Source organism: Malurus melanocephalus, unplaced genomic scaffold (assembly GCF_030028575.1).
Source record: "Malurus melanocephalus ecotype Western Australia unplaced genomic scaffold, MMel_1.1 scaffold_437, whole genome shotgun sequence".
NCBI lineage: Eukaryota > Metazoa > Chordata > Aves > Passeriformes > Maluridae > Malurus > Malurus melanocephalus.
Genome location: NW_026623669.1, coordinates 537,237 through 551,578, shown reverse-complemented (window position 1 = coordinate 551,578; position 14,342 = coordinate 537,237). Strand labels below are relative to the sequence as shown.

Here is a 14,342-nt window from a genome sequence, read left to right as displayed (position 1 = left end):
GGCAGCAGGAGGGCTATGAACCCACCCTGGGTGCACCAAACTCGGCATGGCCGGCCGTCCAAAAGGTGACTGTCCCTCCACACCCAGCCTGAGGGAGGACAGGGCCTTTCCCTGAGGRTYGGGTGCAGCTCTGGGCTCCACCACTCCAGAATGATCTGAGGAACCTCGAGTGTGTCTGGAGAAGGGTGACACAGGGGGAAAGACTGGACACCATGGCCTGTGAGGAGCTGCTGAGGGCTCTGGGCTTGTCTGGTTTGGACAAAAGGAGGCTGAGGGGCACCCTCCTTGCTCTCTACAGCTTCCTGAGGAGGGCAGGTGGAGAGAGAGGTGCTGATCTGTTCTCCCTGGGATCTAGGGATGTGTGGGAATGGTTCAAAGTTGTGCCAGGGAAGGTTCAGACTGGCCCCTAGGAAGCATTTCTTTATAGCGAGGGTGGTCAAGCCTGATGATGCCCTGAGCCTATCAGTGAGTAAGGGACATTTGGACAGTGCCATGAACAACCTGCTTTACCTTTTGGTCAGCCCTGACGTGAAGCATTTGGGCTAAATGACTCTCGTACAACCATTCCAACCGGGCTACTCCATTCTAAGAAACTCCTTTTCCTGTGGACGTAAATGTAGCCTAACAACTGGCATTGCCATACCCTCACTGTAATTCATGTTTCTCTTAAAATAGAGATTGAAAGCTCTAAACAGTCCCCTCCTTAAGGACAGCAGAACTCTGTCACTGTCATTAGGCAGWCAGGCTGTCCCGAAGACCGCGAGACTCACTCCTCCGCGCCGTTTTCCTTTGGTTTGGGTAGCCAGGTATAAATTACTGTAAGTACTGCCTAAGTAACGTGTTTTCAAAATGGGCTCATTTCTATATGGGGACAGTATCCCGGTGCAGGCACCACATTCCGCTCCGGGCCGCCCTTACCCGCCCGACGAGGGAGAAGGTGAACCGCCGAGGGGAAGCGCGGGCCAAGCACCGGGCTTCGGTCGGATACTTCTCCCAACACTCTCACACTCCTTAAGTTTGAGATGAAAACACGCAGACTGCGAGAGCGGAGGAAAAGGCAGAGACTGCCACCCCTGTCGCGGTAAACCCAGGCACGCCCTACTCGCCACGGCCCCGCCGCTCAGGGCGGCCCGCCGCGCCGCGGTGCCGGSGGATGGGAAGCTGGAGGGCGGTGCGACCCCTCCCAGCCCCGCCCGCCCCCTGCCCTTTGCCCCCGCCGCTGTCCCAGCGCTTCCTGTTTCCAACCACGTGGGCAGCGGGATGGCGGGCGAGGCGCACTGCCTCAGCTACACGGGCTGCAACTTCCTGCGGCAGCGCCTGGTGCTGGCCACGCTCAGCGGGCGCCCGCTCAAGATCCGCAAGATCCGCGCCAAGGAGGAGGACCCCGGTCTCCGCGGTGAGCGGCGGCACCGCGCCCAGGAGGCAGGAGRACGGGGGGCGGCGGAGCTCCGGCGCCGGCTGTGCCCGGGACCCGCTGCCGGGCAGGGAGGGGCAGCCCCAAGCGGGAGCTGGGACAGTCCAGGCTCCACCTCGGCGGATCCTACTGGGGAAGGGGGACACAGCTGCGTGCCCGTGTCTCCTCGTGGATGGGTTCTGCCCTGGACGCTCCGCACACCCGTCCCGGGCGGAGCTGTCACACGTGGGGCGCGGGGCTTCGGGAGGAGGAGGAGGAGGCATGGGAGCGGCGTGGGGCGGTGAAGGAGACCGGAGCTGGGGTCTGTCATACCCTCGTCGGTGTGTGTCGTCAGCCTCCCTCATTGCCCGCCGGCGCGGGGTRGACGGGCAGTACCATCCCGTCCCGCTGGTTCGGCTCGGCTCAGCTCGGCTCGGCAGCCCTGCGTTCCGCGAGGTCAGCCTTTTCTCTGGAGAGGGCCGTCAAGGGCCGGTACGGGCGGCCGGGGCTGGTGCTGCCRTGCCGAGCCGTCCCGGTGAGACGGGGCTGGCACTGCCGTGCGCCCTTCCCGCCCCGCGGGGCAGCGCCGTTCGCTCCGCGCCTGGCGGGAGGCGCTGCGGGAGCGGCCGGGCGCGGCTCTGAGCGGCTCGCTGCGAGTGCGTGAGCCTCGCTGACAGCCCCCAAGCTGCTTCTCGTCTCCGTGACGGTGGGTTCGCAGTCGGGATGGCAGAATTAATTGCCTGCTCTTGCGTCGTGGTTTCTGCTGCGTGCCCAAGCATCGTGTGCTCCGTGTGTTTGTTGGGAGCTCATGTTCGTGCAGTTTTAATGGGTCATACACTATGCTTTGATTGTTTATCAATTTGCCGAAACGGTGCAAGTGAAAGAGGTGAAATCCATTTACTTCTTATTTCTGCATACTTGTTTCAGGGAAACCTTTCTTAGGGAGTACCTTCTTCATTCTTGTCCAAGGCCTTTGGTGTCCCGGGCTGAATTCCATCATAAACTGAAGTAAGAAAACAATGGATAGAGTTTGAGGAAGAAACATTATTGTGATGTTCAGTTATTTTTTGGGCAAGGATCGCTGTTCCGAAGTTCAGAGCAGRTTTAGATGCTCCTCTGCCTTCTGAGAAGATTTGAGTTTGTAGCTAAAAATTCTACTCAGAAATTGCCAAAGCATTTTTGTGTACTTGACTTAATATTTACTATAACCATAAGTATTATGGAGCATTTGCTGGTGGTGAAGTTTGAAGATATTGCCATGGTTTTTTAAGAAGTGTTTCAATTGCCTCTAAAGTTTGGGTTCAAGTGTAAACTGTGTGTGTAGCAGAAAAACAATAACAAATTCTGATTGGTGTTKATAATTCAACATGCAGTTCTTTTTTCTTTTCATGACTGGAACATTTGTAAACTCTTCCACAGGTGTTCTCCGAGAGTGAAATGTGTGCTCACAAGGATGTGACTGGAAGATGCCCCAGTGCTGTCATATAAACTTTGCAAGCATATAAGCTGTCATAAAGTTTTAGCATTGTCATCACATTGAGAAAAAACAGTATTATGTGACCGAGGCATAAATCATATTATGCAAATATTGACAAACTGTAAATTCAGCAGGTAGCTCTCAGTGGTTTAAATATCTATTACATCCTAGAGTCACATATAGAAAGAAATATCTGATTACTGTGTAAGAAGTAACATGGGGTTATGGCTAAGGGAGTTCCACAACCTACAATTATGTGGATGCTGTTAGCTCTTGAAACTATCTGGGTTTTGAGTTCTGCGTATGTGCATTTGTCTCCCTTGATATTGAGTCTGTACCATGTTGTGATACTTCAGTACTAGAGTACTGGCATATTCCTCCTGAGATAGCTTTTTTAGCGGTTTTTTTTCTTGTTTCCTGTTTGGTTTTGGTTGGTTGGGATTTTTTTGGTTGTGTTATGTTTTAAATTTGCTAGTCCTATTGTTTCTGAGTGAGAGTCCGCACAATCGAGAGAAACTGAGAAATTAGTTCCACACGRACTGCTGTAGTATAGTGGACACAGTACCAAAAGAGGCAGTGGGAAGACTTGTCTTTCTCTTTCCCTAAGTATGTCTGTGACTTTTGGGAATGGAAGATGTGAGAGTCTGTAACAACTGACTGTGTCTGCGGAACAGCTATGCCACAATGGCACTTCACATCTAAATGTCCCCTTCTTTGAAGCTAACACTTTCACAGAGAATAATGTGAAGCTGTTATTAGCTTGCCATGCTTCAATATATGGGGTCCTGTTTGCTATGATTTGTATATTTTGCTTTATACTGAGCAAAATGTAAATTGTCAAAGGTTTTGTCCTGGGCAAGAGCGGTCTCTGAAGCCACTGTGATCAGAAGTGTCTACTTGTATCRTATGCTGTGTACCAGGGAGAGGAGTTTGACTCGTTCAGCTGCCACATCTGAGGGCATCTTGATTGACCTGAGATGCCAATAAGCTTGGAGGCTCACATTAGTATCTCTGTTTTTACAGTGAATTGCCTTTTCTCGTGTGGTAGCATTATACCACGACTTGAAGTGTGAGAGTAGCCTACGGTCATGGAAGGCAGGAAAGGCTAAAAGTACAAGTAAGGTGTTGAACTTTTAACAAACTTTATAATTCTGTCTGTGCTCTACTCCTTAGATTTYGAAGCAAGTTTTATTCGCCTAATTGACAAAGTGACCAATGGCTCAAGGATTGAAATAAACCAAACAGGTGAGATCTGTTTTTTTCTGCTTTGTCTGTTCTGGTCTCCAGGATTTATCAGCTTCTGCAGTGGAATTGAAGTTTTGTATTGATGRAGGTAGGTGTTCAGATATGATTGACTGAGAAGATTCAAAAACCAAGTTTTGTAATAATTGATCATGTGCAAAAAGATCAGTGCTCCACCATTATGCAGAGAGCTAAGTAAACTATTGTCCAAGAATTAAAATTAGTATTTTGTTAGGTARTATGCAGGATTTCATAGTGGGGAAAGGTTCCTCTGAGCAAGAATCAATTTTTGTAGAAGAAAAGAAAAGGCCTTCATCCCCTACAGGTGGAGGCTTCTGAGCCAGACTGCTTGCTTACTCGTGCTTAGACAAGGGTTTGATTAGAGTGAAAAGCATCCCACATTAAAACCTCACCTGGTCTGAGGGGTTTTTTTTTCTTTTCTTGTTTTTTCTTTTTTTTTTTTTTTTTTTTTGAAGGATATTAAGGTATTTTCAGTTGGTGAGTAAGGCAAATTAATTGCCATCCCATATGCCAAGACAGCAGTAACCTGATAGACTGATCATGTTCAGCTAAAGGGTAATTGCTTGTATCAGCATTTTGGAGATTGCTAAGAGATCCTTGGTTTGAGGGGAAGAGAATGGAGGAAAATGATGTGCAGGACAGACAGACTCATGAGGCTTTGCCCATTTATTAGCTGCGAACGTGTAAATAGTGTGCTGGAAGTGCTACCATCTTCCATGTGGTCTTCTGCCTCAGATTTGCCTGCATACGTTGTTGCAAAGTGTTTTTATGCTGTAGTGATGGCCAGTGTTGTTACACTGCTCTCATTTGGTTTGCTCTCCTGGYCTCTTCCCCAGGTACTAGCTTGTATTATCAGCCTGGTCTGCTCTACGGAGGCTCCCTGGARCACGACTGCAGCCCCAGTCGTGGTATTGGCTACTATTTGGAAAGTCTGCTCTGCCTGGCACCTTTCATGAAGCATCCATTGAAGATTGTCTTGAGGGGAGTAACAAATGACCAAGTAGATCCTTCGGTAAGTAATAAAGTTTAAGAGTCAGAGGAGGATATTTTTTCCTCTAAAACAGAAAAGATCAGGAAGAAGTGTCTAAAACACATTGCATTTTTATTATCACTYGCATCCAAAAGTATCCACTGTTGCTGCATTAGCAAGCTCTGAATCAAAAAAACACCTGCTTAACTGCACCATGCTCTAAAMTTCAGTTGTAATCCCCCTATTGACTTTTAGTTCTGTACTTCTTCTGTCTTCTCCCCTGAAAACTCCTTTTGAATACAGTGTGAGGCCCTGCCACAGGTTTGGTCCTCCTCTTCTCTTACAATTACAACAGATTATTTGTCTTATCTCAAACATGTATTTACTGTACAAAGAGGAAACTGTCTTTAAAATTTGAATGCAAAAAGGAAGGATTGTTTCTTTTCTGTTGTATTCTGGACATAGTCATGTTGCCACTGCTTTCAAGCCTTCTTTCTATTAGAAGCAAAAGTCACATGGTGATTAAGAAATTACAGTAGCAGAAATATGTAATAACTCTCTGGTTCTTCAGAAACATGCCAGAAGGTATGGTAGGTCAAATGGCTGTGAAATGCTTGACTTAATTTCTGTCACTGCTGATCTTCAGTCCTTTATTTTGTACAGTGTTGTTACAAAAGTGACCTGTGGGAGACATGTATCAGAATGCCGAAGAAATGATTAGTGGTAGTGCTCTTCATTATTTTTCTCAAAAAAATCTGAACATAAAGCTTTGCTTTTAGAGAGCAGTATTACTGTTTACTTTTTAAATGGTCATTGGACATTGCCTGTTTACCTCTGGAGTAGATTAAGGGACTATTCCTCTGAGTACATTAAGGGACACATCGTCATCTGAAAACTTGTCTGGTTTAAATGAATACAAATACATGTGAAGTAGAACTTCAGATACTACACGAGCCTTTGAGTCCTGCTAGTAATTATGGCTTTGCAGTTGTACTTCTCTTGTCATTTAAGAAGCTCACTCTCTTGATGCCTTAGGATTTTTTGTTTCTATGTTTTCATGTGTCTGTATTCTTGTACTTCTCTCTARTACAACAATAAAACTACCATTCTCCCATCTTTAGACAAAACAGTCCCTCTCTGAGCCTGGATCCAAGGACACCTCGCTGCCTCAGAGCCCCAAAATATGTAAACAACAGTGAGCTGCAGGGGGAGCGAGTTTGGGGTGGTTGGCATCGTGCCCTGACATCTCATTGGAGAATTAAGGCCCAATATGTTAATAAGGCAGAACTTCTGAGAGGTGAAGATCTTGTGACTTGGTGTCCATTTTGGGTGTAGCCTCAGGAGGAGGCTTTTGTCTGCCCTTAATGTACCAGTAGGCCTGTTAGGCCTGTGTTAAAGTTGTCTATTCTCATTCTCTTGAGTTTGTCTGGCCTCTGTTTYAGGTGAGCCTAATGGATAAGGCATCACTCTCACCTGTGGCTCTGTGAGACATCCACATGAGTCGAAGGATCAGAGTAGGTTGTACAAAGCACGGTAACAAAAAAAGAGGAAGCATTTTTTGCTGCCCTTTCAGTCATTGTGATTAAAAGTACCTAATATAATGGGTAAGTAGTAAGAATCAAAGAAGTATTTTTTGTTCACTGTCCAATCACCATGGAAAAATTCTTGCATAATCTGGAGAAGAAGAGTAGTCCAGTGTTCATGTTGCTTTCAAGTAAGTTTGGACACTCATCTAAACAACTGAGTCTTGATTCTGGAAACTATGCCCTTTTTGGCATCAGTCACAGGGGCCTGAGATTAAACTGTCTTTGTTCAAAGGGTGTAAGAATTAAAGCCAGTTCGTAGTTGAAGGGTGCTTGCACTTGCCGAAGCTCAGACATGTGGCTTGGTGTACATCAGCTGACTCAAGTTCCTGATCCTAAATGTAAATAAAATGCATGTAGAGAATTACATCGTAAGTTCTTGTAGTAGCAACTACACAATAGTTGTTAGTGACAACACAGTAACAACTCCAGTTAATGTGACCCAGCTCATACTTGTTAATTTGTTGAGTGGTTGTAACTGAATACCAGCTCCTCAAATTGGTTTAAACCTTGTTTATGTCTGTTTAACTTGCCTGGAAAACAGTCCTGGTGCACACCAATAAGCTACTTTAAGGACTTTTACAAGTTATTTTGTATGGCATGTGGCTCTGCTGGTTGCTGAGACTAAAAGCACAAATTTAACTGCTACCCTAATTGATTTGTATGCTTAAGTAAATGGAAACTTGGTTTTKAATTGATTTGGACTTGTATTTTTCAATAGACAGACAGTGTTAATAAATTGGGTGAACATTTATGACCTATGCTTGCCCAAAAAGGGATGCTTGAATTTGTCCATCCATCTGTATGCTTTCTGACTTTCCAAGGAGAAGATTGAAAAGCAAACCAATATGAATATAATGGGGGAGTTTAAAATGAGCTAGGTGTTTCCCCTGCTGCTCTTCTTGTAAGAACCTCTCTACTCAACTTAGTAGGTTGACTTGCATGGCCAGGTTCTATCACCAGGGGTGGCTTCTGTAAGAAGCTGACAGAAACTTGCCACTGATCCAACAGAGCCTGTGTTGGCTGGCTCCGACTCAGACCCACTGCTGGCCCAGACTAAGCCCATCAGTGGTGATGGTAGMCCTGCTGGGGTAACATTAAAGGAGGAAGAGTGGCAGGTGGAACTGTGGAATAACCTGCAACTGKAGAGAAGAGTGAGAATATGTGACAGAAACAGCCCTGCAGACACCAAGGWYAGTGAAAAAGGGGAAATGCACTGGAGCTGTCCTTCTGCAGCCCATGAAGGTCCAYAGCAGAGCATATATCCACCTGCAGCCTGTGCAGGACCCCAGGCTAGAGYAGGTGGATACCTGAATGGCTGTGAACCCATAGGAAGCCTGCACTGGAGCAGGGTTCTGGCAGGACCTGCAGCCCCRTGGAGAGAAGAGCCCATGCTTGAGGAGGTTTGCTGGCAGGAYTTGTGAACCCATGGGGAATCCAYRCTGGGGCAGTTTATGAAGAGCTGTAGCCAGTGGGAGGCATCCATGGGGCAAGTGACAGGAATGTTTGCAACCAGAGGAGTGTGACCTTTCTCTCATGGTAGCAGTGAACTGGTAGTCTGACTCACTGGGCTTTGTCTCACTCTCAGCACTGAGATCATGGCTTTTGTACAGCCTCAAAAGTACTTCTGGGATGTGACTGCGTGTGGTTTGAGGTTGCTCTTTACCAAAGACCCCCTTGTTGTAAGGGGKGAACGCAAGGAAATATTGTGGATCTCCTGCTGTGGGAAAAGTAGAAAAGGTCCATGCGAGAGGAAAGGTGTTTCTAAAGGGTATCTTGTGGAAGGAAAGGCTTCAGCTGCATTCAGTAAGGCTGCATTGCTGGAGTATAAGAGTCTGTGTTTTTTACTTCAGTGTTTGTTTATGTACATTAATAGCCCTCCRGTGGGTGCAGTGGAGAATTCTTTAACACCTGGCATCAGTCCAGAAGAGTACTGTGGCCACTGAGTAACGTGCACTTGTTCCAGCTGAGACTGTGGTGACATTATTACGGACAATATTATACATATTATTTGGTGTATTATTGGACACTGGAACAGATTGCCCAGAGAAGCTGTGGATGCCACAACCCTGGCAGTGCTCAAAGCCAGATTGCTTGTGSCCCTGACCAACCTGGTCTAGTGGGARKTGTCTGTGCCATGGCAGGGGCAGGTGGGACCAGACGATCTTTAAGGTCCCTTCCAACCCCATAACATTCTATGTACATTATTATTACTGTGTGAGTTATACATCCTAAACRCATGAGAGAAATGCTCCTTTGCTCACACTGTTGGGAAGAGGTAAGTGTCTGGAATACCAGCCTGAACTGTTCATTGGCAGCCTACACTTGCATTGTATTTTCCTGTGGGTCACTGGTGAGATCTGACCCCGGGTAGCTTGTGGGSCCAACCATGAGGGACTGGGTTGAGGCAGTTTTAAGATTCTCTGTATAGTGATTATGTATGCAAGGCATGTTTTTATAAAGTGCCTTTTTGAAGGGAATGGAAGTGGCACGCAAATGATAGCTCCTATTTTCCTTCTCTACATGTTGTTATTCTGACATTTAGATACAGCTGCAGTAACCTGTTTTAGAGTAACCATTCTTAATGTTTGGGTTTCCAAGTGTGGAATATTTTTTACAGCTGTGCCATAAGGCTTTAAGTTCAAATGACTGTTGTGCTGATGTGAGACTAACATTTGAAATTTTAGCTTAGGAGCAGTAATCTTCAACATTTATCAAAATTTAGCAGTTGTCTGTAGAAAACAAGCTTTTCTTAYTGAGCTTTCTTTTCCCTCCACTTTTTTTCTATGTTAAACTATTTTTTCTCTTCTCCCTTCTTCCAGTCTAGGCCYTTTTTCACAAAACATAACACTGTATGTATGGCGGGGTTAAATGATTTGTGTGATGCTAATGGATATGCAGGCCAACTGATGCTTTTCCCTTCCTTAGGTATATGCTGTAGGGTCTCTGGGTTTTTTGTTTATATTTTTTATATCTTTGCACGGGATAAAAGTTATTTTCCTCCTTTTTCTTAGCTACTGTAGATTCTTTAAAGGGAAGTGATTTGCATTTACACAACTTTGTGAAAAAGCAGTTATCTATGGGACTTAGCATGTTGTCATTTGTAAAGATGGTATACCCTCAGTTTTGTAATGCCTTTGCTTTGGTGCAACTTAGTGTTATGTTGTTAGTCGTGGAAATTGAATAACTGTCCTCCAAGGGGAGCTGAAGGATGGGGTTTATAGCAAAAGGCTAGAAAAATGTGCTTTCTTGGTTCAGCTGCTGGTTTGTGATTTTCAGTGAAATGCTCTTCATCCTGCCTAACTTTCCACTTGTCTGTGAGGCAGAACAGTCTTGTCCTCTTTAAATACTGCTGATTGCCTTCTCTGTTTGGGCTGCAAAATTGAAACAGTCAGTCTCTTATTATTTGACTGTCTGGTGTCTATAAGTATTATGCCTGGAATTTATCTGAGGACTGAAAACTATGACCAGTTTTGAGTTTTTGGAGTTCTTAACCTACACAGTAAAGCTTTTATTTTTTACTGTTAGGTTTTGTTTCATAAGGAGAAGGGAGAAATGTTGTGTAATTTTAATGTGAACCAGATCAGCTTGTTGAAACTTCTGCCAGTGGTACTTGCATATTTGTGTGCATGCATGTTAGCAAAGGCTTTGCTCTAAAAATCAAATTTGTATAGTTAATGAATACTACYGAAGAACCAAATCAAGGTAGCCTTTCTGTAAACATAAATTGCATAAATATCAAAAGTTAAGCATTGGCTTACAGGTTCGACTTTTTTTAATGAAGGCATTCAAATATTGATACTACCATTAAAAAAACAGCAAATGCCTCTCTGTAAGAAAGGAAGTATGTTGTCCGGCAGGATTTGAAGAATGAGAACTGCAACATACACTCATARCTCCTCAGGTACCTGTAACAGAATGTTCACAGATTTGTGGGTGGGGTATGTGCTACTACTTTGTCAGTGGCTTGCATGCTCTGCAAAGCWGAGAAGATGAAGCTCAAGAATCGTGGGTTCTGGCTGAAGATTTGGGAAAGAGGGTGCTTTTATTCTCCCTCTGTAAATGCTGCCTGCCTCATGCCTGTTCCCTTCATCTGCATTTCGTTTCTCTTTGGTCATGCTGTCCTGATCCTGTCTCTCTGCAGCCATTTGTCTTGGGTAACTCCCTATGCTGTTGCACTACTAAATAATTTTTATCACTTTTGGCAATGCTACTGAAGTTTCCGAAGAGGGAGGAAGAGGTCAGTCACTGTAGTCTTAGGTCAGCAATTAGGAAGAACAATGGCAAGGATAATTCTGTTCAGACCTGGACCTGGGGACCACCTGCCTTAAAAGGGATATATTGATGATGTGTTGCCCACTTCAGATTCTTTTAAGTGCTTCAATAGAAGCTATCTATAAGATTCTGTTTCTTACAAACAGGTAAAAAAAAGTTGTTGGTAGAAGAATGACCTTCCTTCCAAATAAAGGCCCTGCTCTTGCAGTGATGGTTGAAAAAAAGCAGTTCTTGCAATAATTTATTTAGCTGTAGAAATTCCTTAGTAGTGACAGAAGAATATTATTTTCTCAATAACAGAGAAGTGTTCAGAGAAATGTTTCAACGTTCAGAGAAACAAGTAAGATGCTTTAGCTGAACCATAATGGAACTCAAAATCAGGCTGAGGAAGAMAGCCAGAATAGGAAATCCCATCTGCCAGTAATTTGTTCTTGGATATTTTTTTAGTAATGATGTACTGTGGTAGTCTAACTAGATGAAGCTCTCTGTGCTACACTCCCTGTAAATGTCTTCCTATAAAATACTTTCTATGGAGAAGACTTGTCTTTATTAGTCACATCATATCGTAGTGATTTTTAAGAWACTGACTAACATATCTTCCAATAAAGAGTCTGCTTCTTGAATTCTGTGTTCCATAGGTTGATGTCCTTAAGGCAACAGCTCTACCYCTTCTGAAGAAGTTTGGAATTGATGGTGAAAGTCTGGAAATCAAGGTAAGACAGTTTGTTCCTTTGTTTTCTAGGATCTGTTGAAATGATACTTCTGCAGTACTTCACTGGACCATATGCCTACTGTGGGTTTCTGTCTCTAACAGATAACTGGTTGTGGCTACACACATTTCTAAAATAACCCCCTTTTCTCAACATGTTTTGAATGTCATACAAGCCACATAGTGATAGAGAGGCTGAGGAGAAAGTCTCCAGAGTAAACTGAAAAACCTTKTTCCTTTTTGTTGTTTTTCAGTTAATTTATTATCTTTTTATTTATATCTGTTCCTTCTGCCCCATGCATGTGACTGGAATGTTTAACCTTCTTCMTGTGTAGGAGAGCTGGATCTGTGTTTGGGTAGTTGAGATTTGTTTCCMGTTTGGAAAACATAAGAAAGCTTTTCTTAAACACCACAATCTTCAGAGGCCCAGTAAATATGGGTATCAAACAATGTTTGGGTATTTTTTTAGGTTAGAGAAATGTTTGAAAACCTGGCTGCACTGCTGGCACCTGGTGGTGCCTTCATCTACAAAGCTTCATCCCTGGGTGCTTCGCYCCAGGCTGCCCACAGCCCAAGTGGCCACACCATTGTCCTGGCACTGTCAGCCTCTTTTCCTGTGGCCCTGCACAGGACCAGCCTCAAGCTCCCCACAGCCTTGCCCTGTGTGGCTGTGGGSCCCCTTACCTGGACCCACTCACTGGCCCACCTCCCAGCTCCATCCTTGTGGCTATTGGCTTGGAATAGTGGAACTGGGTCAGGCTAGACAGACCTTTTAGTGGGAATAAGTTCATTCTAGTCCCTCACACACAGAATCACAAAATAGTCCGAGTTGGAAGGGACCCATAAGGACCATCAAGTCCAACTCTTAACTGAATGGCCCATAGAGGGATCAAAGCCACGATACTTACAYYATAAGCATCATGCTCTAACCAGCTGAGCTCAGTCTCTTCAGCAGCAAGGTGCAGATTTGCTGTTAGAGACCAGTATTAAGCCAAAGTTGTTTTGGTAAAGATGKTTTTTTTTTTTTTTTGTTTTACACTATTTCCTAATGAGAAATCCTGCCTTATTGTACTTGAGCAGAGAGGAAAAAAGAAATCAATGCCTACTTTTTGTTCTGTTGTGAAATCTGTTTCTGCCTTTAGGATGTCTTTTTCTTGCCTGTGTTYGCATAATGCCCCTACTTAAAACATTTTATTCTATGTGAAATAAAAGTGTAATTTTGGGGTGTGTAGGCACATTCTTTGTGCTGTTTACTAACCTGCTTTTTTCCTGCTTTATTCCTTCTAGATCAACCGAAGAGGAATGCCTCCCAAAGGAGGTGGAGAGATACTATTTTCTTGCCCAGTGAGAAAGGTCTTGCAGCCTGTTCAGTTCACAGACCCTGGAAAAATCAAGCGCATCAGAGGAACTGCGTATCCTTTTTGTTTGTTTATGTTTTTCTACTTTTAAATCACTTTGCTTTAAAAACAAAAAATCCTCTAACTTGGAAGTCACAGAAGTGCACTCCCATTGCTGAGCGTGTATCTAGGCAACACGGGGTAATATTGCAGAGAGGGGTCATACAGCTAGATTTCAGGACYGTGTCTCAAAACTGCTGTGTTCAAAAAACATTGCTGTTTAGAAAGCATCTGCAGACAAGTAAATAAATTCAAAACTAAACAGTACTATTTCACATCCTTTCAATAGGAAGAAAAAGTTAAAATGCCTTCCATCACATAATGCAKCTGCACTAAAAGAAATCTTACCTTGTGTGTAAATTTAGTAGTAAMAAATGTAGTTTTAGTTATGCATAGAATAGGTGACATCTTGGCAGTTAATGAGTCTAGTAGAAGTTAAATGAAAGCTTAAATCTTAGTTCAGTTTACACCTTGCTGCACACACTAAGCTTTTTGGTGTATTTTGAAAGAAAGTTCTTTGGCTTTTCATATTTGATAGTAACACTGCAGATGGAAGTAGAGGAGGTTTTACTCCCGCATGGAGATAAGGACACAAAATACTGTTGTGSACTCCACATTTTCAAACAGCTGCACATCTAGTTAATGTTTTGGGTTGCTTCCTTTTGGTTTTATTTTTCTCTTGTGGCTTTTGTATGGTGTCTTGTAGGGAGTGTTAACAGCTTGTATGGGAGAAAAACACCACGTCCTTGGCTGTCTTGAGAAAAGAGATTGGAATGTAGAATTGATAATGCAGGTGGCTTAGAATTATAAACATTACTAATACTGTAGCTTTTGCAAACCTACCAATCCTATGCTTTTGAGTAGAAAGTGACAGCCTCACTGACCAATGTATGTGTGACACAAATGTATGCACTGGTTGCTAAAGTGGATAAAAGAGGCCTGTCTCAGAAAAAAGGGGTTACTTTTTGTGTGTATATATATGTCTTTGTGTCTGTTATTCTAGCCAACACAAAATAGCGACAGTGTCTGTCGTGAATCTGCTGTCATTCTAGGAAGAAGGCAGAAATCCCTTACAGGAAACTGTCTTAAGCAGTGGCCAACATGTAAGTTGATTTGTGGTTGAGTGCCCCTAGCATGATCTGGCATTTTTTACGCAGAAGGAGAATAGGAATGAAGTCCAGTTTACTTCCAGAGGTGTAGACTTGCAGCTTGTTTCTTCTTTTACTTTTTGGCATACTGGCACAACTCTGAGTGAGAGCTGGATAGTTCTGACTA

General features: G+C 44.0%; 2 protein-coding genes across 2 annotated transcripts in view; one reads left to right on the top strand and one right to left on the bottom strand.

Moving 5' to 3' along the window:
• The window catches only part of AK3 (adenylate kinase 3), a 22,449-nt gene extending 21,395 nt beyond the window's left edge, over window positions 1–1,054 (bottom strand). Inside the window, exon 1 of the mRNA XM_057380153.1 lies at window positions 919–1,054. The gene's annotated coding sequence lies outside the window, so the exon portion shown is untranslated. The remainder of the gene's footprint in view (window positions 1–918) is intronic.
• A 160-nt stretch (window positions 1,055–1,214) lies between these two features.
• The window catches only part of RCL1 (RNA terminal phosphate cyclase like 1), a 36,143-nt gene continuing 23,015 nt past the window's right edge, over window positions 1,215–14,342 (top strand). Inside the window, exons 1-5 of the mRNA XM_057380104.1 lie at window positions 1,215–1,396; window positions 4,044–4,115; window positions 4,970–5,145; window positions 11,600–11,674; window positions 12,958–13,082. Of these exons, the coding sequence (XP_057236087.1) occupies window positions 1,261–1,396; window positions 4,044–4,115; window positions 4,970–5,145; window positions 11,600–11,674; window positions 12,958–13,082 (584 nt within the window). The 5' untranslated portion in view covers window positions 1,215–1,260. The remainder of the gene's footprint in view (window positions 1,397–4,043; window positions 4,116–4,969; window positions 5,146–11,599; window positions 11,675–12,957; window positions 13,083–14,342) is intronic.